General features: G+C 40.1%; 1 protein-coding gene across 1 annotated transcript; it reads right to left on the reverse strand.

The window, feature by feature from the left end:
• Nucleotides 1–24,567, reverse strand: LOC117832600. The gene is made up of 2 exons (XM_034711797.1): nt 24,305–24,567; nt 1–992 (listed from the first exon to the last, which is right to left on the reverse strand). The coding sequence occupies exons 1-2, from the start codon at nt 24,357–24,359 to the stop codon at nt 445–447; spliced, it is 603 nt and encodes a 200-aa protein (XP_034567688.1). The 5' UTR covers nt 24,360–24,567; the 3' UTR covers nt 1–444.
• Nucleotides 24,568–26,003: the final 1,436 nt, after the last annotated feature.

A 26,003-nucleotide genomic window follows, 5' to 3' on the forward strand; every position in this document is an offset into this window, starting at 1 on the left:
CCTTGAGTCTTAATGGGGAAGAAGTTGAGGTGCTGGTAACAAAGCTGTCCAGATCCAAGGGAAACTTGTTAAGACGTGGAGTCTCTTTTGGCTTAGACTGAGGTGTCTTAGGAATCTGGGGCCCTCGCTGCCAGTTGTATTTTGAGCCCTCCTCTCCAAAGAAAGTGTTATTATGAAGACAACCATTCCAGCTGACATTTGCATTTGCATATCTCAACCCTGGAGACATCATAGCACCACCTCCACCTCTTTGCATGCTCAACATTCCTCCTCCTCCATCACAGTTTTGAAGATCTAGGCTGGGCATTGAGCCATGGTTCACCCCCCGAGATTCTGGAGCTCCCAGCAGCACCCCTGGCCCCTGATCCATCTCAGAGTGGAATACATTATTATGGGAGGAGAACTTCTTTAGGTTGGGGTTGTGTCTCAAGTTAGCACCTTCCTCTAAGTGTTGTTGTGGTAGATCATGTTGATGGGTTTGCTGGTATTCCCCTCGAGATGGGGGACTGGGATATGACCCAAGTTTAGAAAATGGGAGGGCACTCCCACCCCACCAGTGTATTCCAGGCTGGATGTGGAGCTGTGGAGGCTATCATTGTCACTACCTGGCCCAGAGAACATTGAGCAACCACTAGGGTTTAACCTGCTCTGGAAGGATGCAGCTCTGGTCACAGATGAGCCATTGTTGTGGATGGCTGGCTTAATCGTGGTCCCTCGGTTGAAGGATAGGCTGCCTATTGTATGGGACTTGAGCCCTTGGCTTGGTTTAGAGCCCAGGCTGATATTGGAGTGATGGGATGTGGACCCCAGGCTGTTGTTGCCAGTGAAAGCTAATGAAGGCGACAGGCTACCTCCTCCCTGCCCCTCACTGACTTTGTTGTGAATGTGGAAGAAATGGGAGGAAGAGGGAGAAACAAGGGTGGAGCTAGGGGAATCAGTAGAAAAGGCAGGTAGAGCCTCCACATCCTCAACATCAAAGGATCTTTTCAGTGCTGTGGAGGGGGTAGATAAATGATACAGTTGTTAATAAAATGTGATAATTAGCACCAACAGTTAGATGAACAATAGACTAAATACTACCTAAATACTTTGTACATGTATGGGTAAGCAGAGTGTATAAAGTTTATGCTCAAAAAAACACTTTGAAATCAGATTTTGGCATGCCTGAAAAGCCCTCTTCTTCAGTCCTCCTCAGAACACTCTGTTTTCTCTCTGACCACGCCCCCTCAGGAAGTGGATGTGGTCTCGGCTCTCCAGCACGTTGATCTAATGTTTACATGTTGGCTGAATATACACGGCTGCTCAGAGATCACGTTACTTCAACCCTCTGAATCTGATCCAGAATCTGATCCTGACGGAGAGAGGCGCCTGTAGCAGGACCTTTCTGAAGGATTGGTCACAGATTTAGTGTTTCTTGTTGTTTTATTTATCAGTATGTTGACATGTGTCTTGGTACACAGCTACGAACGTGTAGCTATGTGGCTATGCTAACTAGCGCTAGCACGTATCCATGATAAATAAAAATCATCCACTAGATCTTCAAATCTGCAGACGTGGGGAGTAAAACCGACCTTTGCCAGAAAGGCAGCAGGACCTTTCTGAAGGATTGGTCACAGATTTTGTGTTTCTTGTTGTTTTATTTGACAGTATGTCGACGTGTGTCTTGGTACACAGCTACAGCTACAGCTATGAACATGTAGCTATGTGGCTATGCTAATTAGCTCTAGCACTTATCCATGACAAATACAAATCAACCACTAGATCTTCAAATCTGCAGACGTGGGGAGTAAAACCGACCTCTGCCAGAAAGGCAGCGGGACCTTTTATGAAGGATTGGTCACAGATTTAGTAACAAAAACAAAAACACGGAAGTCTGAAACGGCTCGTTTTAGACACATATACAGAAAGGTGGAGAAATCAAAACAGGGGCACAATGGATTTTTTTCATTCTCGGGGGGTTTGTAGACATGCCAGGGAAACATATTTCAGGTAGAGAACCATTAAAAAGTCAATTTTGCATATGTCACCTTTAAGGTTGTTCTTGATAAAAACAACAAAAATGGCTGCAACATTTTATCTAAGGTTGCAGAGTTGAGAGAGACACTGTATCGAACCCTTTCCATATGCAATACTTAGTCATTTCTGTTAGCCAGACTTTAAAAAACGCACATCCTATTTCTGCCAGAGAGCTAGAATGTTCATCTTTGCAACAACCATGCTGTATTGTATCTTCTTATGTTGCCAGCAAGACAGAGCTAGTAGATAATGGGTGCCACACAAAATAACTGTGCATGGATCTGGTGTGATATCACTGATGTATATGTCAGAAAATATCAGACCCAAATTTGTTTAGTTTGGGGCAGGACCAGAATATGTGGCCTAGAGTACCCTCTGTTGACATACTGTACATTAGTCTCTTTGAGTCAGGGCTTTGATTCCTAAGAGTATATTAACCATTACATTTGTGCAAAGTCAGGCAGATGAAGGTTAGATCTGGGCTTAAATATGTTTATTTTTTAAAGAAATACAGTGCACTTTGAATCCCCTTTTATCACCATTAATGATAATAATAATAATAATAATAATAATAATAATAATAATAATAATTATTATTATTATTATTATTTGTTTATTGAACCATTTGCAGTGCAAGTAAGGACATAAAAGGGGTAGAAATTGCAGGTTACAGCATAAAGTAGCATTATACGTAGATTATATTAAACTATATTTAACAGACTGGAAAACATATTGAAGAAGATAGAATCAGGATATAAACTTAATGTGCAAACATTTGAAGCAATGACCTCTATAGAGCAAAAGTAAAAATAACCCAGTTTTCACATAGTGTGCCGAAACGTGTGTGTTATACACTTTTCACTGTGTGAATGAACCTTTGTCTCTGCCTGGAAGATTAAATCTTTCTGTTATGGTCTTGCGTTGATTCATCTAAGCCTTTGCATGGGAAAAGTTTCCCCGCCTTTTGTGAAATGCACACCTACACTTTTACACACACAAGGATGCATGCTCACACACATACACCCATATACACACACACACACACACACACACACACACACACACACACACACACACACACACACACACACACACACACACACACACACACACACACACACACACACACACAAAGGGTTGATTGAGGTCAGAGCTGTAGTCAGGGCATCCAGTGGAGTTTTGTGTTACACAAGCTGACCAATGCAATATGACACACCATGAAAAGAAGTGGGTGGCGTTTAGAGAACAAGTATCATATTTACTTAATCCGAACTGAAATCAAAACTATAATCCAGAGTTGTCCACAGCTAATACCAAAATGGGATTTTTTAAATTTGCACACAATTATCTCTGATACCAGTGTAATAAATAGGCAAATTTAAAAAATCACATTTTTTTTAAATTTGCACACAATTATCTCTGATACCAGTGTAATAAAATAGGCAACGCTAAACAAATATTTTGGGGATTTGTGATGTGATCATCATTTTGCAAGCATCACGCCAACATATATTTAACTGTTGAGGACTAGTCTTGCATCGTCAGGGTTATATTGCTGTCCAATGAATCAATGTTTTCACATTTGGGCAGCTGTGGCTCAGTGGGTAGAGTCGGTCATCTATCAATCCGAAGGTTTGCGGTTCGATCCCAGCTCCGGCAGTCACATGCCGAAGTGTCCCTGAGAAGACACTGAACCCCAAATTACTCCTGCTGTTGTTCAACCATGTGTGAATGTGTACAAATGCTTATCTCATTAGCTACAAATGAGATTAGCTAATACTGATGGTCCATTTACCAAGTCCATTTACATAACTGACAGTCCCCACCAGTACTGAGAGTGTACTGTGATTTGTAGTAATGATAGTGATGAGCACAACTATGTGTATGTATCACCTGATTCAATTGATGCCTAATTAACTTTATTTTACACCGGGCGTATGGACTTATGTATCATTTGATTAAGTAAGAATAAATTGTATTCAAGCAATATTCTATCTGCTCTTCCATAATCATACACTCAATTTGTTAACCTAATTTTTTCCTGACCAGTTAATGGTTTACCGCCTCTGAATGCGCTAGACAAGCTAGAGAGAGGTGTGTGTGTGTGTCTTGCAGAGTAGTATGTATAGTCTCGGATGAGTTTGCTGTGGCTACATGTGTGAACCTGCCCTACTTACAAAGATAAGGAGTCTGGTATCAGGTAATTGCTGTACCCTGTCAAACACTGAGGAAATAATCACGTTGGTAGAATAGCACGCTGTCTCAGCTCTGTTCATCCTGTCCCTGTGTTGTCAATGTTAGCTATCTCATTATGTAATGACGCAAATGTATGGGAAGGACCAATGCTTCTTCTTGTTACATCTTTTGCAGAGAGCCAAAGAAAGAAAACATAGAACACCTAGCTACATTTCAGATGGCATTTCCTCAAAGAGGATAACAATGCTTAGTATGCGTGTGTGCATATGAATCTCAACCAGCACAAACACCTAATGTCCTTACGCCAGGTAAAATGCAACATTTACTGTAACGTGGGGCCTTTTCCTGAGAAAAAACAGTTCCTCTTCATGTGTAAATAATAAATACATAATGGAAAAACAAAAATCGTTTTGAGCAGTGCGTACTTGTTGCTTTATGCTTTATATTGCAGTGAAGCAAGGTGGCAATTATTTTAAGCCTAGAGACAACACAGAACCCATTAAGTTTATGATTATATAAAGTTAAAGTATATTATTATACTAAAAGTGTTCAAATTATTCACAAAAATGTATTCAGAAAACCATAAAAACAGTAATTCTAGGAGATATATATTAATGAATTACTGATATGGCAGTTACTTTTTCAGCAAAAAATATCATGTCCCAACACCACACTAATCATAGTTTGTTGAATACAGTATACTAAGTAAGTGCACACTTGCACTATACACAGCGCATTTCCAAGCCCTTGCAGGTTGTTGCTTTGTCAGCACCAGCTCTTAAAACAGACCCTCAGATTTTCAGGCTGTTAGGTTAGAGATACACACGTATCTCTAACTTAACAGCCTGCCCAAATGCTGACACCTTGCAAGTCCCAAACAGGGGGAAACAATAAGAAGAACATACATGTTGTACTCTGGACTTTGTTAACTCCAAACACGACAGAATACCAGTTTCCACTCGTGGTACTCACTTTATTAAACTTAAGTACAGCGGTACAAATAAACCGGGCTGTATCATCTCTCAACATGCAACCTCTAAACAGGTCCATGTTGGAACTTATACCAGAACAATAGTTCCTATTGTTACAATACAGAGAGAGGGAAAAGGCCTCAGGAAATAGCAGATTTTAATTCAACTGGTAGGCACCTAAAAAAAACACAGCTTCAGCTACGGCTTGGGGATAATTGGATAATGATAATTATCGTGATATATTAATTCTCAATATGAATATAACAAATGTTTGATAGAATTTGATATAATTAAACCTGTAATTACACCCCCCAGCCACTAGAAAGGGAGGGGCGTTAATTTGTCTTAAACGCTAGTTGCCACCAAACATCAAACAGAAGAAGAAGAAGAAGAAGGCATTGAACAGCCAATCATCCTGCAGGGTTAGAGGTAGGCAGGCTTAAAGACATTTGGAAACGGAATGTAAACACACGCTGAGAAAATGCAAAACCTACCAGTTTAAAACAGAGATGTTAGCCTAACACTGTGCTGACTCTGTGCTAACTATTATCTTAATACACTTCATCAAATATACTTCAGGATGAGGGTAAAGGAAGAGCACGGAGGACAACTTCTGCTATGCATTTTTTAACACATTTAATGTCCACTGCGACGTTGGACAACTTAACACTTATAACCGCTGCGTGCCCGTAACCCTTGGAGTGCACTACTCAATTCAATACTCTACAAACTGATACACAGTAAACAATTTGATATATCTTTGTCTTAAATTTAAATAAATCATGCAAATTACCTCAACCTGAGAAAAATAAGAATCTACAAACTAAAACTTCACAAAAATCTCATCTAAACAAAAAACCTGCATCCTGTTAGCAAGGTCAAAAATGAGGGATTCAAGAAGCTTATCAGAGAACTAAATCCAGATACAAGCTAAGAACCCATCTGGTTTCTTCAACTTTCACTGAGGGGCAAAAATCTTACTTTAAATTTAAATTAAATAATGATTTGATATTTATCGTGATAATTATTGATGTCGACTGATGTGAAAAATGATAACATATTTTTCAATGTCACTCAGCTCTAGCTTCAACTAACTATCTAAGGCTGTATTATTCTTGATTAATTTTTTCTACCTCATACAGGACATTTTAATAAGTCTTCTTCTAAATAATTATCTCTGATTTTAAAGCTATCTGGTTTACAATCAAAAACATTTTTATTTTCAGAAAGCAACTTTAATTAGGACCAGAAATCTCAACAGCAAGTTATCTTCATGTTGTATTTAAGTAAAATGGATAAATGGATATTTAGTCAATTGAGAATCTAGCAATGAATCAAAAATTCACATTTTGATTGTAAGAACTGCCCCTTAAATGCGAATGTAATACTAATGAGTTTTTTTTTACTTTGGGTTCATCATTTAAAAGTACTGCTGTACACTGGTGGTGTTCACTCCAAACATAAAACAAATTAATCTATGGCTACATATACAGATATGTAAAATAGTGTTTTGTGGTGAATTCACCTTTTAGTTAAAGCTAAGGCACAAGTGCCAATGCATTTAAAGAATTTCTAATACAATACAATGCAACGCTTAAGCTTGAGAATAGCTTTCTTCAATTACGAAGGGAGCAACTGGGGAAAGCATATTGGTTAATGACGACTCCAACCAATCTGATTAGTCCCAGCCATGGATCAGTAAGATTGGAACAGTAAGCACTGGAAGGGTGGGATGCAGTCATGTGGACACTCAACAAGGGGATTGTGAGTCTGAGCATGTCCACGTTCAACCCCCCCAGCCTTGTTTGCACATTCCACACAGGTGAAACTCTCTGACAGACGGGAGAGCATGTCTATTGACATGTGTGGACACACGTGAATACGCACATTCACACATTTTGAACCCACAAACCAGTACAGACATTCAGAAACTCTATCTCAGATACACACACACCTACACACACTGACACGCATCTAAAGAACTAACACTCACTAGAAGCACATCTGGAAGACACATTCCTAGGAGTTGTTTCGAATGTCGTAACTCTGAAAATAACACTGCCTGAGGACCCATAAACACACACATGCACACACACGCACACACTGACTGAATTATAATAGACATATACAAGTGTCTATTACAGAGACAATTGATCTATATTTGCTGTATTACATGCCAAGCATTTAGAGAAAGTAAGAGCAGCACAGTGACACAGCAACACAAGGTTGACAGTGACATGATAACGTATGAGTTCTTAATGTAAGTTCTTAATGTTAGTATAAGTAACCTGGATTTATATTTAGGGCACCTGCAATGGTCAGAAGTGTCTCTATGGCAAGGGTGGCATCAATTCATCAGACACCTGACCCAGTTGAAATTTTCATGAGGCAGATTTCCGAGATGAAACCATTAACGCTCTTCTCTTAAAATGAGTAAATTTGCAGCTTCTACAGCCCTTCAAAACTTGCATTGCTGAGCATAAGATCACTTATTTCATATATTTATATCTTAAAGAATTTAATGACTATTAACATTTAACTAGTCTTTGGTTATCTCAGTTGCTTTGATGAACACAACACCGTTTAATTTTTATGTCTCAGTCCTTTCTCAATATACATAGGTATCCTTTTTGAAAACTTAGCATGCTTTGGCCTTTATGATCCACTCAAGATGTAACAACCCATTAACATAGAATCAACATTCATTAATGGTAATGGTAATGGTTTTCTTTCCCCTAAATTTAAATACAAGAATAAGATATTACGAATACGAATAAGAGTAAAAGCCTAAAATCCACCTAGTTAAATGAGAGTAAATCAAAATGTTCCACTAGTGTCAATGGTATTGTCTCATTTGAGAGCAGGCCACTGATTTGAATCAAATCAAAATCATATTTGACTGATTGTAATATTAGAAAAATATTTGCATAACCGGTGAAGTACAATACTTTGTATGAAGTAAAACTTTACATTCACTATTTCCCCCACAAAAAAAAAAAAAAGATTTTAAATGTCTTGAATTATGGAGATTTTTCACATACCAAATAATCATGGGGACCATTTGAGAGCTTGGAATCAGCCCTTTCCTATATATATAAGACAGACTTAATTATTGACTTCTTCCATAACTCTCTATTCATTGTTACTGACGCAGCAAGAAAATTGAGAGTAAATATGACTTACTTTTGGATGCAGCGCTTTTATTCATGTAAGCAATCCAACATTATCCGGATTTTGTAAGGAGTTGTTCCATCTGTTCCCTATTTCTTGGACTAAGCTGGTGCCCTCCAAGATCTTGGACCTCTGTACATTACGGTGGCCCTGAGAGCTCACAGCACTGCAACTTAAGAAAACACATGCAAAAAAGACAAAGCACAAGCATATTAAGAAACATCTTAATCAACTTGACAACGCATGTGCAGCATTTACAAAAACGCGCTGCAAATAGACCACAACACACACATTACAAAAACGCGCTGCAAAGACCACAACACAACACATTACAAAAACGCGCTGCAAATAGACCACAACACAACACATTACAAAAACGCGCTGCAAAGACCACAACACAACACATTACAAAAACGCGCTGCAAAGACCACAACACAACACATTACAAAACACGCTGCAAATAGACCACAACACAACACATTACAAAAACGCGCTGCACAATAGACCACAACACAACAGAAGTGTTTCCAGAGGACACTACAAGTGATGCACACTTCCGGATATGCTTGTTGACGCGGGTTTTGAATCGGAGTGCTAGTTCTCTTACCGTCAGTGGTGTTGAAGTGAGATAAAATAAGTAAGTGTTTTTGATTTATTTTAACATTGTGACCGCATGATTTACTCTATTGCAGTGATCACTGTTAAACTATCGTTAGCCTTTGTTTGTAATTAGCCTGCCAATTCTAATAACCTGATAACATAAATACACACGGTTAATTCATTGTGAAAACCATAGATTTGAAGTGGGGTATTGAGTCAATGTTCCTGATGTCTGTTGTTATTTACTATAGTTACTCATGACTGTCACCAAGTAACGTTCAAGGACGAAAACGAATTCCAAAGATGCAGTTTGACAGCATGAATAATATTTTATGATGTATTCTGACCCATTCTACAAAGAAAGAACGGACAGCAGAAGACAATGTATAAAACATGGTATCTAAACGTCTTTTTCAGATCAAAATGTATTGTCCTTTCTGTGGCGTCGGATTGGATAACTCGCCCAAAATTTTTTCCTTTCCTGTGGGCGAGATATCGGCTTTATAAACGATGCAGCTTCTACAGTATCTGGGACTGCAGGTGAAGAACATTAGTCATCTCAAATTGTGCCCAAAGCTAATATCGCCAGTCATGTTTCAAAGTCATTTAGTTTGCCATGTCAGCAAAACCCACAGGTAGTATAACTTGCTTGTCCCCTATTAATGGTTCTGATAGTAACTATAACCAGTTAACATGGTGTTTCACACTATAGTGTGAAGTCTATGGTTTCACAATGAATTAACGTGTGTATTTATTTTATCAGGTTATTAGAATTGGCAGGCTAATTACAAACAAAAGGCTAACGATAGTTTAAAAGTGATCACTGCAATAGAGTAAATCATGCGGTCACAATGTTAAAATAAATCAAAAACACTTACTTATTTTATCTCACTTCCAACACCACTGACGGTAAGAGAACTAGCACTTCCGATTCAAAACCCGCGTCAACAAGCATATCCGGAAGTGTGCATCACTTGTAAGTGTCCTCTGGAAACACTTCTGTTGTGTTGTGGTCTATTTGCAGCGCGTTTTGTAATGTGTTGTGTTGTGGTCTATTTGCAGCGCGTTTTTTGTAATGTGTTGTGCTTGTGGTCTATTGCAGCGCGTTTTTGTATAATGTGTTGTGTTGTGGTCTTTGCAGCACGTTTTGTAATGTGTTGTGTTGTGGTCTTTGCAGCGCGTTTTTGTAATGTGTTGTGTTGTGGTCTATTTGCAGCGCGTTTTTGTAATGTGTTGTGTTGTGGTCTTTGCAGCGCGTTTTTGTAATGTGTTGTGTTGTGGTCTATTTGCAGCGCGTTTTTTGTAATGCTGCACATGCGTTGTCAAGTTGATTAAGATGTTTTCTAATATGCTGTGCTTTGTCTTTTTTGCATGTGTTTTCTTAAGTTGCAGTGCTGTGAGCTCTCAGGGCCACCGTAGTACATGACCAAAAGAGGACATTCATTTTATTGACTAACTTCGGAATAAGAGGTTTTGGAGGAGGCAGAGTAACTGTTTTCATCAAATAACAACATAGAAGTTTTGTGTGTAATAAGTTAGTCATACATTGACATTTGTGACTAGTCAGTAACAGTGGTAACTTGGATTTTTACGGAAAAAAGATCAGGATCTGAACATTTTAGATGTTAAATAAGTCCTCAAACTAGCACCCTCATAAATTCCCTGCAGTAATGGTTTTGCCGTTTCTCTCCTCATTGGTTCATTAGAACTTATCCTGTGGGCCTCATGGGCTTGACAACTCAAGACAAGTTCAGGCAAAAGGCTGCCTACACTGATGTCTCGCCAAATTCTCAACCATTAAGGAAGAATGGCTTGGCAGCTAGCCACATCAAGTGCTAACTGTGTGTGTGTGTGTGTGTGTGTGTGCGGTGCGTGCGTGCGTGCGTGCTTGCGTGTGTATTGAGAGGGGGGGAGTCGGCATGTGTGTTTTAGGGTATGTGTTGAGAGAGAGAGAGATTGTTAACTAGTATTAAGCAGACTTCAGACTCTTTACTTGGAACAATTGGGGAAATCATTGTCTTTGTGCAACAGGTAAGATACCCGCAAATTCCTGCTTGATTGGCTTTCCCATACTATACTGGTACTTCTCAACAGAAAAAACACAGTGACTGTCTGATGTTTCCCAGACTGTTGTGCTTCACTGCATAATGCAGGTTGGAATGTCAGAGGGGAAGATATACTTTCGTTTTGATTAGAGTACCGCTCGTCATGACCAAGAACAACAAGCTTTGTGTGTAAATGTGTGTGGTCACTGGGTCAATAAGTCATGGGACCCTCTCTGATCTTTGCAGGGTTTCCGCCCTGCTGCAGTGCAGTACCAGGACGTGATAGGACTAGGAGGGGCAGCTCTAGCCTCTCTGACCTCCTCTAATCTCCTTTGTCAGCTAAAGGCCCTAATGCCCTTCTGTCTGCTCCTCAAATCAAGTGCATACTTTCCACTTAATTCTCCTGATTCACAGAATAGTGGCTTTTATGCTCGTCCTTATCTTGAAAAGATTCTGCTGTTACAGAACACTATTGATGGCATTGTGTTAACTTTGACAAGGACTATGGACCTAACAAGACATATTAAACTTACTTTACAGTGCTGTGTGTCTCTTTGATCAATATTGCTAATGTGTAACTAAAAAGAGACAAGGAGATAATGAAATTTCCATAGACTGTATAAAATATGGACGTAGTATCCGTGACGTCACCCATCTGTTCCTGAGAGCTGTTTTGAAGCAAATCGACGGCAGCAGCCATACTGATAATGCGGAACTCAACTAGGCAGAGTGTGACAGAGTGTGAGTCTCTTAGCCAATGGCTGTGTGTTCCCGACCGGGAGTCACGTCAGTCATGTCCTTATTTGGTCAAAACTCATAATCTTAATAGCTTCTTAACCGTCACGTTAGAAAAAAAAATCACCCCCCGTACAGTGTGTGCCATTAGAGAGATTAGCGTTGTAGGGCCAAGCCGTTTTTTGAACCAGGCTGTAAACATGTTTAATAATGCTGCAAAGATCGTCTTTTTCCCATTCATATCTATGTGGTTTCCGGTGTTTCTGCAGCCAGCCTCAAGCGGATTTTCGATGTATTGCAGTTTATATCACTTCGCATTGGCTTCATCGTTTGAGACCGGAGTTTGCCCGCTTTGGAAATTCCCCAAATCCTATGTGACTACACAAGCTACATTACTTTTACCATCAAGTTACTATGTAAGCTACATAACCTTTAAATGTACTGGTAAAATTATCAGTAGCCTACTATAATTTATTTGAAGCATTTGGTATCATTTGATATTAAACTTATATTTTCCTCTTAACATGTGTATTGGAACACTTGATGGTTAAATCCCTCAGCACCCTTTATTATTATTTACAATGTTTTACATATTGTTGATTAATAAACATTGATGTGACTATGAGTAAGGACACCCAACTTCATTCTCATCTCTGGTGACAGTGGCCATGCTGAGTGCTGATTGGCAAATCATACTGGTCTAAATCAGCAACACCGCCCTGCTTTATTTCTCACTGATTGCCAACTCTGCCTAGGCATATTTATGTTTTTATAACCATTAATGTTTCATGAGTTAATAATATAAGCTCATGTATACCTCATGAATACATAGGTTGTAAATTAACAACAACATTTTCCAGTTGAAGAAAACTTAATAGTAACAAAAAGAATAATCCTACTTGGTCCAAAACACCAAGTAGGGGTGGGCGATATGCCTCAAAATTATGTCACGATATTTCAAGAAAATTTGCGATAACGATATATATATCCTGATATTTTCCATCGGGCAATTCCCACCAAATCATTAACTTTTTTGTCCACCTGTCACTGATGCTAGTGGATTCCTAAATCTACCAGCTACTTATTATTTTTACTGGTCAATATTTTTCATCCATAACATTGTGTAATGGCGTGTAATATAGTAAACAAGGCTTAGAGTATTAAAGTTATATGTTGTGTATTAAAGATAAATATTTAAACTCCTTAACAAAATTCTGATCTGCTCTTTGCTCCTCACTCCACTGGAGTAGAGCAAGAGTTTTGGAAATGTCAAAGAATAAAATGTAAACCGTCTGTGCCCCTGGCTATTAAGATAGCTGATGAATAAGCAAGTTTGTATGACATTCTATTTGTGGTGGTAGCTGAATGGAGTTGATTATTTAATAGACTAAAGCTACAAGATTGTGGAATGTGCAATGAGGTAGACTTGCCATTTGTTTGCCACATATCCTTGCATAAGATGCCAAGAATGCATTCATCTATGAAAGACTAATAGACACTGAACAAGTTAACAAGCCAGGTACAGCAAGCACAACACAGACACCTGCTATAAGTGCTCAAATAACAAGTATTCATTTTTCACTCACTGACAAATGTGGTGCAATTACTAAATTGATAGTCCAAAGAAAACAGCAGCAACCATAAAGATGTGTCTGAAATTTGCACGACAAAATAAACAGCTAAACTAAGCTGACTCTATAACTGCAATGTAGGTAGACTATGTACAGTTTGTATGCATACGTTACATTCAAGGCCTTCCTCCTATAAGGGAAAGCTTGGCCAATAAGCCTTAGGGATTGGTCTGTAGCAGTAAACAGACAACAGACAAGGCCCAGCTCCTGAATGGGGATTCAAGGTTTTTGGGGGAATTGCTCTCACAGGCACTTACTGTTGCTAAGGTGTCCTATGGCATATCCCTGCCCAGCAGCTGGCCTTGGAGCCAACGTGAAGCAGCCATTCTGGAAACAGCAGCTGCAGTTTTTGGCAATTCTGCATTTGGTTGATTTGTCAGTCTCATGGGTTTCCTTTAAGGTCAGTTAATAAAGTACTACAAAGCTTTTTTTATTGGCTTGCTGTAATGTAATTCCCTCTTTCTACAACAAGAAGACCCTATGAAAATCAGACCAACAAACATTACACATACAGTAAGGACTAGGGATGGGCATTTCAAGCCAAAATACTATTCGATAGTCATTGGCATCTATTCAACGATTATTCAAATAATTACGCCCCCCAACAGACACACACACACACACACACACACACACACACACACACACACACACACACACCACACACACACACACACACACGAGCCTGTCCCATTAACGTCCCGTTTATATGGCAGTCGTGTTAAACCAGCAGCATGACAAGGTGCTGCTAATAGCGGGCACTGACAGCTTCTGTCTCGATCTCTCTGTCGGTGTTTCTGTCACGCAGCAGCGTAGCGTGTCTGTTTACATTTTACAGCCATGCTCAGTCTCTGGAAAAACATGTGTAGTAGCCAAGCGGCAAACTCCGGTCTCAAACGATGAAGCCAATGCGGAAGTGGTATAAACTGCAATACATCGAAAATCCGCTTGAGGCTGGCTGCAGAAACACCGGAAACCACATAGATATGAATGGGAAAAAGACGATCTTTGCAGCATTAATAAACATGTTTACAGCCTGGTTCAAAAACGGCTTGGCCCTACAACGCTAATCTCTCTAATGGCATACACTGTACGGGGGGAGAATTTTTTTCTAACGTGACGGTTAAGAAGATATTAAGATTATGAGTTTTGCCCAAATAAGGACATGACTGACGTGACTCCCGGTCGGGAACACACAGCCATTGGCTAAGAGACTCACACTACGTCACACTCTGCCTAGTTGAGTTCCGTATTACCAATATGGCTGCCGCCGTCGATTTGCTTCAAAACAGCTCTCAGGAACAGATGGGTGACGTCACGGATACTACGTCCATATTTTTTTACAGTCTATGGTAGTAGCTAGAGTTTCAGAAACGGAGCAAATCACTGTGACTGTTTTCGAAACCACCTACGTACTGATTTGGCCAAAATTCAGTATGTAGTACGTAGTATGTGAAAAAGAGCAAATCTGCAGTATGCCAAAGCTCCCCGGATGTCGTACCGACTCGGGAATATTTCACAGTATGCATCGGACCAGTCTCCCTCACGTACTGTTTCCCTCAAAGCACAGCTTTCGTTCCGCTTTTTCTTTTTTCCTTTTTTTTGACGGGGAGAACTCCGTTTTTTAGGTGCTGTGAAAATTATTACGTCACATATAAACCACTTCTAAACTTTTTAAATCATAAGTGAATGCTAAAGAAGCATTTTGGCTATCAGCTTGGCTGTTGTTTACTTCAGCTTTCCGAAACTGGAAATCCAGTGACGTCTGGCTCAGCATACTGCAGAACAATTCGAACAGAGCAGTCATACTGCTACATACTACCTACGGTTGTAGTAGGCAGCCTACTACAACCGTAGGTAGTATGTAGCAGACCGTTTCGAAAACAGCCCGTGACTGTCACAAATGTTTTCTTCTTATTTTGCTATTCAATGCAGTTAGCACTCTTTAAGATGCTTTACAGCCACCGTCTGGCAGGGATACTGTATTACAACCAGGCACCGGTAAAATTATGAAAAATTGTACTTTAAAATGAGAAAATATTCAAAGTAACTCTTCGAATTTTACAAAGTGTAGGAATATTTGAATATTAGAAAATCATTGCCCATCCCTAGTATGGACAGACAATTAGAATGCCTCTATGTAGCCTGAAAAACAGACAAGTAAATCTGCAGGGATATCTGTTCATATGTTATACAGACACTGTCTAGCAATCAATGGCTGATAAAAAGACTGAAAGACTATCATTTCACTTGATAATAAGCCCTGCCATGAGAGGGACACAATATCCAACCTGGTTACAGTTGAATTTGGTTGCAACACACAAAAAACTGATTCGCATGACATTTACGCGACATGCGGGATCACCCACGGGAAAAACAAAGTCTGGTCATTCTGGCACTATACCTCTCTTGTCTTGGAAAGGCTCACTGTTGTTCAAGACCTTCTGGTTTTGTCATTGTTATTTCACAATCTCTCTTAATTGCAGTGTTGGGCAAGCTACTTGTAAACTGACTGAGCTATATGCCACGAGTAACTCTCCATTAAATTAAACTCATAACACTAAAGCTACCTCTACCTCCCTGGAGAATTTGGCAAGCTAAACAACAGCAAAAGTAGCTTCCTACATCAAAGCTGTTTTGTTTATATTCAACATGTTCAATTATGGTTCCCAATGCTATTTTTGCATTTATTCAGACAGCTTTGTACAGCAGCTTTAAGTTATATTTACATTTATTTCAGACAGATGGCTTTGGCTAACTACGGACACACAACTTAATTTCTTTACAGTTTCCATTTGACAAGGGTTTATCTGACCTGAAGTATATACAACTGATATGCTGGAACGTTTCTGTTATACTAAAATAATGTTTAGTGTGAAAATAATATAAGATGTTATCCCATCTGTCTCCCTCATCACAGCAGGACAGAAAAGATGTGTGGTCAATTCAAATTTAAAGACAGTTTCTAAGAACACGAGATTTATCGTCATACCGCAACAATACTGGAACAGAGATCTGCTATCTTTCTGCATTTGTGCTTACACATGGCAACCCGAAATGGCGTAATATTGGTTTGTCCCAGGGTGTGATTACAAATGGCATTATGGGGTGTGGAAGGGTTGAGAGGTATGGCGTGTAAACTCACAGCAGGAGTGCGTCATACACCCACTCAGACATGCACATACATACATACAGCGCTGTTCTGCCCTGCCGGCTCTAGAGCTACACATTGCTACCTTCTTCTCCCCATTCCACCTCTGTTACTATCTCTGAGGGAGGATCAGAGACCACCATAATGGATGGTGTTGCACGTTGCAGACGAGGCGTAACAGGGGCATAAATATACCGCCTTGAAATGGTAGTTTGGAGCGCCTAATAATACAACCCATTCCAGTCTCCCTTCTCATGTTTTTTCCGGTTTGCTTCAGTTAGAATTAACCCTATGGGTGTCATCAGATCATCTGTACAGTACAATAATTATTATGGCACAGCATCTATAATCACATTAGATTACATTATGAGTCCGAGACAACTGGACAGAAAACACTGACTCAAAAAGTTTGTCACAAGGACATCATGTAATGAATTTTTCATGCCCACATGGTAATACTGCACAAGGCCAAGAGCCTTTGTCTAGTTGACCACTGCAGTGTCAGAAAAGTCTTGTATTTAGATCACATGGGGCAATGCATGTGAGCTAGTTCAGGCAGATAACTCAAGCCTCACTGATTTCATGCTTGACATACCTCATTCTCATATCATCTGGCAGACATATCCTCCAAATATGGCTGTCTGTTTAAGCTGCATGATTTTTGGCCTGCCTTTCTGCTCTGTCATTGCCACCTTTGCCCTGCACCAGCTCATACTTTCTGCACCAATACCTCCCCAGCAGCCACCTGCAGGCTCCGGTGGGATGTCCACTACATGTGCTTGTGTTTTATCTTTTTCCTTACAAGCAGGATAGATACTCTTATATCAAACTAGCCAGGTTTTATAATTCCAATACATCGCATAGGCTACCCTCTTATAAGGGGGAGCCTTGGCCAGTAACCCAGGTATTGGTCTCACAGATTAAGAGACAACAGACATCCTGAATGGGGGGTTAGGATTTTTTGCTTGTTTGTTTTGTTTGTTGTGACTTAACTATAAAAATTAGTCCAAGACTCTTATGGTTCGATTGCCTATTTGGGAGCAGCATAAGCTTTAAAAATAATTAACACATTTTTTTAGGGGAACTAGCTAGATTAGATTAGATTAGATTAGAACTTTTATTTGTCCACAATGTGGAAAATTGCCTATAGCTATAGGCTAATCTTATTTATTACCCACATAGCAGATAGGTCTGGGCCAGATCTGGCGTCAAGTCGGCACTGCTGGCTGACTGCTGGCAGGGCAAGTGGTATGTCAACGGGATGTGGGCCAGGTCTGGCAATGATGGCATTGTATATATGATGGCATGCCACATCTGGCCCGATTGTGGCTTGGTTTATGTGGCCCAGATCTGTCCATGCCGCATCTGGGCCGATTAAGGTTGAGCTTGTGATTAAGCTGGCCCATGTGTGGGCCGTCTCTGGCAAACTATATCTGGGCCATTTAAGGGCCGTCATTCTTTGTGGTATGTTGGCCGAGTCTAAGTGTAGTGTGGGCCAGAACCGGGCCAGACCAATTTTGCTATGTGGGTAGCAGATAAATCCAAATGAATATTCATGCAAATACTAAAAGAGAAGCTGTTTGGCTGGCTAGTTTTACCAAGCCTAAGCCCCGGTGATAGCTAAACGGATATAACCAATACATACTTTGTGAAACAAAAGCACTGAATTTGATAATACACAATTTTAATCAAAACTATTGGATTTTGAAGAAAATGAGTAAATCGGAGAAACAAGTCAGTGGTTTTATTTGAGGGGCATTAACATTGAGTTTAAAGCTAACTCCGGATTGAACAAGAGTCCTTAGACAGAGCCTAAGGACCCTGAAAACATAGCTCCAAAGAGCATGGCCCAAAGGCATTAAGGGCTTATCCAAACACCTGTTGGCATGGTTGTCAAGTTCACTGATAGTTTGAGTTATAACACCAGTATTTAAGTTTATTTAATCGTGGGAAGGCAAAACTCATTGGGCCTCATTCACTAACAGTGTGTACGCACAAATATGTGCTTAAACTGTGCGTACGCACGTTTGAAGCACAAATCTGGGATTCATCAATATATTCTTACTTGAATTTATTCTTACACTGCGAACAAAAATAGAACTTCCTCAGACCATGCGTACACACAAATGATGACCACCAACTTTCTCAGATATGTAAACACATACTTTTAACTAAATGTATGACATATTTAAACTACTTTCAGTAAAAGTAAAAAGCCTTTAATAGAATTCAGTAATAAAAACTGTGAATTGACGAAATGTTAATTAAATAACCATGAAATTGACGCCTTTTCATCCCTATCATACTTAAAATATTGAATCCTAAATTAAATACTTAATTTACAATTAAAAATGTGACAATGTTTATATTAAAATGTCACATTTTTCATGTTAATCGAACCGTCAACCACTTAGTTGGAGCCTATTTAAGGGCATGCAGTGAACAAAATTGATTACAGTTATTGTCCAAGAAAGTATACAATGGCAGAAATAGCATTGCTTAAAGACATTCAATTTAAACAACAGCACTGTGGGAATGCATTTGGGGGGTGGAGCTCTAAGAAACGAATGGCTTGTTGGTGAGCATATTTTATGTTATATTGCATTTATCTAAACTCGCTATGCTGGTTATGCTAAAATGTTGTTGTTTTTAGGTGACCGGGATATGGCCTTAAAACCTGGCTTATGACTCCATTTGCAAATCCTGAAACCCCCCAAGAGGTGTGCTTTAACAACGTCCATGCCCACACGCGTTTCCGTAGTAGAGCGCACATTTGGGCTGCTGAAGGCCCGTTGGATGTGTTTGGACACAGCTGGTGGCAAGTTAATCTATGCCCCTGAGAAAGTGTGCAAGATCATTCTGGCTTGCTGTGTTCATTACGTTAAATTAATTACCATTAGGCGATGGTTGAATATCATCACTTTCACCCTCATTTCGGGAACATATTCCTGATATGGAGGTGTCTCCAATAATCACAGCCATTCTTTCATCCTGAGCAGTCAGATCAGGTGGTCCTTGTCCTCCTCCAGTTTCCTTCCTTTGTTTCTGTTCTGCTAATCTTTTTTTTTTGCGTCCACTTTAATATCAAACCATTTTTTCTTAACTAAGCCAAGGTGCGAACTCAGGAGACACAGCATTAAAGCCTCAGTAATTGAAACCCCAGGCCTCATTTCTTTTTTGTCACGGTGACTCCTGCTGATACGTACGGAGCCCCTAAAGTGACATGTGCAGAAATTTTTTTTGGAAAGTATCTCGTGCGCACGAGATACTTTCTCGTGCGCACGAGATACTTTCTCGTGAGCACGAGATACTTCTCGTGAGCACGAGATATTTCTCGTGAGCACAGATACTTTCTCTTGAGCACAGATACTTTCTCGTGCGCACGAGATACTTTCACGTGCGCACAAGAAAGTATCTCGTGCGCACGAGAAAGTATCTGGTGCTCACGAGAAAAGTATCAGCCAATCCTAGTGTAGCTTCCAGGGTATGTGGTTGTGAAGCGATCCCTTTAGCCATGCCGAGACCAGAGCACACTGAGACCAGAACGCCCGAGACCAGAGCGCACCGAGACCAGAACGCACCGAGCACCAGAACGCACCGAGACCAGAGTGCACCGAGACAGAACGCACCGAGACCAGAGCGCACGAGACCAAGACTAGTCGCTATCATCCCGCATTTAGGCAGTTATTTCATGAGGACTATGTTTGATCCTTTGTTACAATGGGTAGCCTATCTGCAAACGTTTATCCTCACCCTGTTCCTGTATTATTGATCCAGTCTGACGTTCCTTACCTGCCTATGAAAAGTGCTTGAATTCCTTTAACCCATTATGTTAACACCATGATGATGTTTTATGCTTGGTCCAGATTTGCTGAAGTCCGTTTTACACTGCTGGTATATCAAAGTTAATAGAACATGATTAGGAAATTGCTCAATGTATTTGTAAAGCACGTGAGTGCGCAGGTGTCTTCTTGCTGTGGAGAATAAGCAAAGCTTGAGTCAGTCTCTACTCTTTAGACTTTGACATATTTATTGAGGCCGTACAGGAGGTTTCATCATTAATATCCTGGCATAAAACATAATCTCCTGCTCTCCTCTTCATTAACATAACAGGGCGCAAATACTGTGTGATGACGTCACATCTGCACGCACAGTGTAACCTTTGACAGAACAGTACAATACAAAGAGCAAGGGCGCCATCTAGTGACCACATTTAACAGTATTATTACCACAGATAATATCTGATCAATAAAAATAAGTTCACTTTGATTTGCCAAAGACTACCAAAGACTACCAAAGCTACCAAAGCTACAATCAGTTCTTCAGTATAATGTTCAAATTAAAGGAATTATAGCACTTTTCATACTGCAGGTAAACGAACGTCAGACTGATCCATAATACAGTACGGGCTGAGGATAAAACGTTTGCAGATAGGCTACCCATTGTAACAAAGGATCAACATAGTCCTCATAAATAACTGCCTAAATGCGGGATGATATCGACTAGTATGGTCTCGGTGCGCTCTGGTCTCGGTGCGCTCTGGTCTCGGCATGGCTTAAAAGGGATCGCCTTCACAACCACATACCCTGGAATCTACACTATGATGGCTGCATAGGAGTGAGACATCGATGGTTACAGACATTGCCCTGCAGTCTCAAAAATTCCATTCACAAATGCAGTGAGGTTCACAAATTACAGTAAATGCAGACTGAACAGTCGTATATAAATGTAACAAGAACAAGGCAGCCCAAGGTGAAATATAAGCTCAACTAACTGCCTGTACTGTCATTTTTAGATCGGAACTGGTTGATCTCCAGTGCTAACTGGTATCTGTGCGCACGAGATACTTTCTCGTGCGCACAAGATACCAAGTTAGCACTGGAGATCAACCAGTTTCGATCAACCACGTGAAACTTTCTCGTGCGCACGTGAAACTTTCTCGTGCGCACGAGGAAAGTATCTGGTGCTCACGAGGAAAGTATCTCGTCGCGCACGAGGAAAGTATCTCGTGCGCACGAGATACTTTCCAAAAAAAAAATTCTGCACGTCACTTTAGGGGCTCCATAGATACGCTTCGGAAAAGTGTTGGTTTTTCTTGCCTCAACCTCTGCAACAATCACCTCTATTTCTGCCGAGGTGAAATTCTTTCGTTTTTTTTCCTTTTGGTGCCATCTTAAGCAATTTAGTTTTTCTCCAACTCTGTCTTGACGCCCCAAACAGATGTCCTTATATAGATTAATTGGGACGTGAAGGTATGCTGATTGCAGGTTGCGGGCACGCGCCTGTCAATTTAGAATTATTCTGATTCACTAATATATGCAAAGTGGTTAGAACAATTTGGCTGGTAGCATGTGTCATGAATCCGACGGGTTTTTGCATACACTTATTTTATGCGCAGAGTAAGAACATTTCTACGCATTTATTAGTGAATGAGGCCCATTGCAATGAATACTTAATCAATTGTGAAGCCCTAGTTCCATTGCTATGTACACACTGTTAGTATGTGTGTGAGGGCAAACAGTTGACTAAGTGTGGACTCAATGGGGTGGCGAAATAACCAATTGGGAGGCATCATTAAAGATCCTTTTTTGGTACTCAATATAAGCCACAGACCTAGCTAACAGATTTTGCAGAGGAAATAATTGCAGCTGTTCTCCTTTAAGGGAGTAAATTTGCAGCTTCTGCAGTAATAACTAGTATTTTATCTCTGTTGGAACTTTGGGCCCCATACAGGGACACAGCAGGATTTCCTGAGGTGAAGCAAGTGTGGGAGGGGGTAGTGTGGAAGTCCTTGATCACCAAACAGCTGCACAATACAGAAAGCAGTGTAACCATGTCAGGGGACAAAATTCCACAAAAAAGGAGCTTCCCCTCTCTCAGTCTTTGTCCAATCAACAACTGAATTGGACTTTATCAAAACATGCACTAACATTAAACTGAGGAGCAAGAGCTCTGCTGTATGTCCCTGTGGATCAAACAAGGAAATAGAGTGCAAACTTGCCAACGAAAGGGCAGCTTCCTGTCTGTTTATGCACCAACTAAATGGCAGGATTGTCTTCAGCCCACTGCTTATGTTGGTTTATGGGGAAAAGTATTTTTCCACTGCCTAAAACAGAAAAAATAGCAAGGCACCGCCAACTTACCTGACTGCTTCACATCATTACTTCATAGCACCCATGTTGAGTAAAGAATACAATTTTTGCACTGTGTTAAAATACCTACTGAGTCAGCCAGAGACAAGCGATGATGGTTGCACAACATGCCCAGTACATTCATACAACACTCCTCTGAGTTGCTGCCGTAGACGTCCTGCTGCTGTGGACGTTCCACACTCCAGCTGCTACGGATATGCCGGACTGCAGCGGCAACAGATACTACTACTACTACTACTACTCTTCTACTACTACTACTACTACTACTACTACTACTACCATCGTCTCATCACTATCATTTGCTCTCTCTCTCTTATGAGTCTTGGTTCGGCTCAAGGTTTCTGCCTGTAATAGCACGTCTTTCCTTGCCGCTGTAACTAGCTAAATACTACGTGGTGCAATGCTCATGGTGGATTAAGATGAGATACGATCCAGTCTGTCAGTAAAAGGGGGCAGGATCCGTACCCCGTCTTGAGTTGGGTCTTGTTAATCATTTAACATAGCGATTCTGCTATGTTGTAAAAGTGTCTTGAGATAATGTTTTTGTGATTTGGCGCTATAAACATAAAGATTGATTGATTGATGACTCATGCTTTGGTGAATGGTGAACTGAAAATCTCAATGTGCAACTCATGATGGGATTGTGAGTATAATTCACTCTGGAGACAGTGACGACTGCTCTCATTCCGTGAGGGACTCCGAGGAATTATTGTGAGTTACAAGAAAAGAGAGAACTAGTTGTTATTTGGACCAAGAACCTGGATCAATAAACTATGAACTATGAACTGGTTCATTGTAATCTGTATGAATTTAGAGCTAGCCCATTTTTAGTGTGAACTTTACAACACTGGATGTGAAGCATTTGCATAAGATAGAACCCTAACTGTCTCACTGTCTCTGAAGGGAATGATCTCACAAACACACTTAGCTCCTTGTCTTTTAACACCATCTCTCTCTCTCTCTCTCTCTCTCTCTCTCTCTCTCTCTCTCTCTCTCTCTCTCACACACACACACACACAAACACGCAGACACACTAACACACACACGCACACAAGAAAGGAATTTAATGGCTTTGCCTGAAATGTGTTATTAGTGCAGCTCTCTAAAACATTTGGCGTTTTTAAATCACACTTAAGTAATTTTTTCAGGAGGCTACGTCCCTCAATAGCACACAAACGAAATTCAGTTTGTGTAACCAGTAAAACAAAATTAAGTAGGAACGGGAAACGGGGAGGGGGGAGGAAGACAAAATAATTATCAAGCTGTAAATCACTGCTCATAATACCATGTTGTTAGCACGACCTAGGGTTGAATTTTGGTTACTCCTATAAGCCTAAATATAATACAAATCAAAGTGGTCTTGTTCAATTGATTAATAATTTTAACCAAAATCACAAAAAAAGAAGATGTAAAACTTCCATGTGACGTCATCTAAGTTATAATTTCTCAAAATGGGCTATTCAGTTTAGAAGAGTAAGGAACCTACACAAATGTGAAGTTCTATCTCTAATTTTCATAATAGAAGACATTTTTGAGAACATGGCATTTAAAATAGCCTGGAGCTAAGATCTTAGTTAAGGTTTTACGCGCAGATACAGCAGAGATCAGTGAGTAATTTAATTTACAACCTACATACCTTCAAAATCAGATAAAATCCCTTCGAGGTGGTCATTCACGGAAAGCTCCGACATCCTGTCTCAATGTAGAATGCTCAGCAGTGCCACTCCAAGTCAGACAAGAAAATATTTGACTTTAATGTGAATTTTCCTATCGAGAAATAACTTGAGTCGACGATTTACGCAGGCTCGGAGCCTGTTAGGATGATCCGTGACTTTGTCCTGTTAGTGCTGTGCGTCCTCTCACTCTCCCAGCAAAGTGGAGTAGAGTCTGTGTGTCCGTAACCCAGCCCCCCGGTCGCCAGCACACTGGTCCCTGGGGGGACAGGTGGCGAAGGAGGGATGGCTGGTGGGCGGTGACGCATCCAACACCTGGAAAAAATCTTCAGAGCCCCCTCCCCGGCTGGCAGCTTTCTAGCCATAGGCGTCAGATTGGCAGTGAAATTTCTGATTCTTTAGAGTTTTCAACTAGTACAAGCAGAGCTGTGGGAAGTGGCTTTAAGTTGGGGTGCTGTAAGAGGTCCATTTTTTTTTCTTTTTGCATTTAGGTTACTTATGCAACTGATAGGCTATAGCGCACATACATTTTATTTTTATTTATCTGGTTTGAATACAAGCTTTCAAGAGAACTTTTCATTATAAATTCACATCAATAACGAATATAATACAGGCTACTTTAACAGGTATCAAATGCCCGCTCGCAAATTCCATACCATGTTGTACAGCAAAAGCATACAAACTTGGTAAAACAGACCCATAAGGCAGTAAAGCTCATTGAACAGAACTTATCCAAATACGGTCCGTTTTAAGCAGGCACACACACAGGGCCCGGCAGTGGGTATTTTAAAATGAACATTTTTTTTAAATTGCTATAATAATTTCTCAAATCTCCTCAGGCAGACATGTTCAGAAAAAAATACAATGAAAATGATTTTAAAAAAAACTGTTTTATTGTGTAATTAATGTATTTGTTTCAACTTATTTATGCATCCAGAAAAAAATGTGTGATGCCTTTTCCAACAATGGGTGCTGCAGCACCCTCAGCACCCCTACTTCCCACAGCCATGAGTACAAGAAGTAGGGCAGCATGTGGGTTGCAGTCTTCCCCAACTGTCACAAACTTACTTTAATGAACAGAAAAATGAAGGGACATGTAGTTTCCATAAAAAAAATGCTTGGTGAGTATTCAAAGTGTGACTATGGTCAATGATGTTTTGGATTATGTTATTTATACCTCTTGTGTTTTTGTAGACCCCCTAACATTTTCTCAGGTGTGCAATTTAAGATCAAGTTTCGGTTCTTGACTTCCTGTGCAGCAATATCTGTTAATCTTTGGGTTAGATTGAAATCTGCTATTATGCTAATTCATCAGCCTTTTTTCATTTTGAATGTGAAACATGCTACTTTATCATTTACTTAAACATTATATATATATATATATATATATATATTCTTGATGTTCTTGGATCAATATAATATGAAATGAACTTGTAATTCAAAATTTCTCTGTAATGCAATGAAAACAACTTAGAGCGTGTGTACTAAGTGATGTGTCTGGTTCAATCGCATACAGTTTCTAAGAAACTCAAAAACATGGCTCTCAAAGAAGCTTTTCAATGCTTCTGGGAGTAGCAGACTGTGTTTGCTTTCAGGTAGCCCACTTCCCTGCTCCCCTCTCCACACACACACATTCCAGCCTCAGTGCAGATCATGAAAAGC

Source organism: Notolabrus celidotus, chromosome 20 (genome assembly GCF_009762535.1).
Source record: "Notolabrus celidotus isolate fNotCel1 chromosome 20, fNotCel1.pri, whole genome shotgun sequence".
NCBI lineage: Eukaryota > Metazoa > Chordata > Actinopteri > Labriformes > Labridae > Notolabrus > Notolabrus celidotus.

What these genes read in the sequence shown, in the direction of transcription:
- LOC117832600 (XM_034711797.1), bottom strand. Translation starts at nt 24,359, where the DNA reads ATGTCGGAGCTTTCCGTGAATGACCACCTCGAAGGGATTTTATCTGAT. An exon ending in GATTTTATCTGATTTTGAAG is followed by an intron (nt 993 to 24,304) that starts GTATGTAGGTTG and finishes CCCCCTCCACAG; the next exon opens with CACTGAAAAGATCCTTTGAT.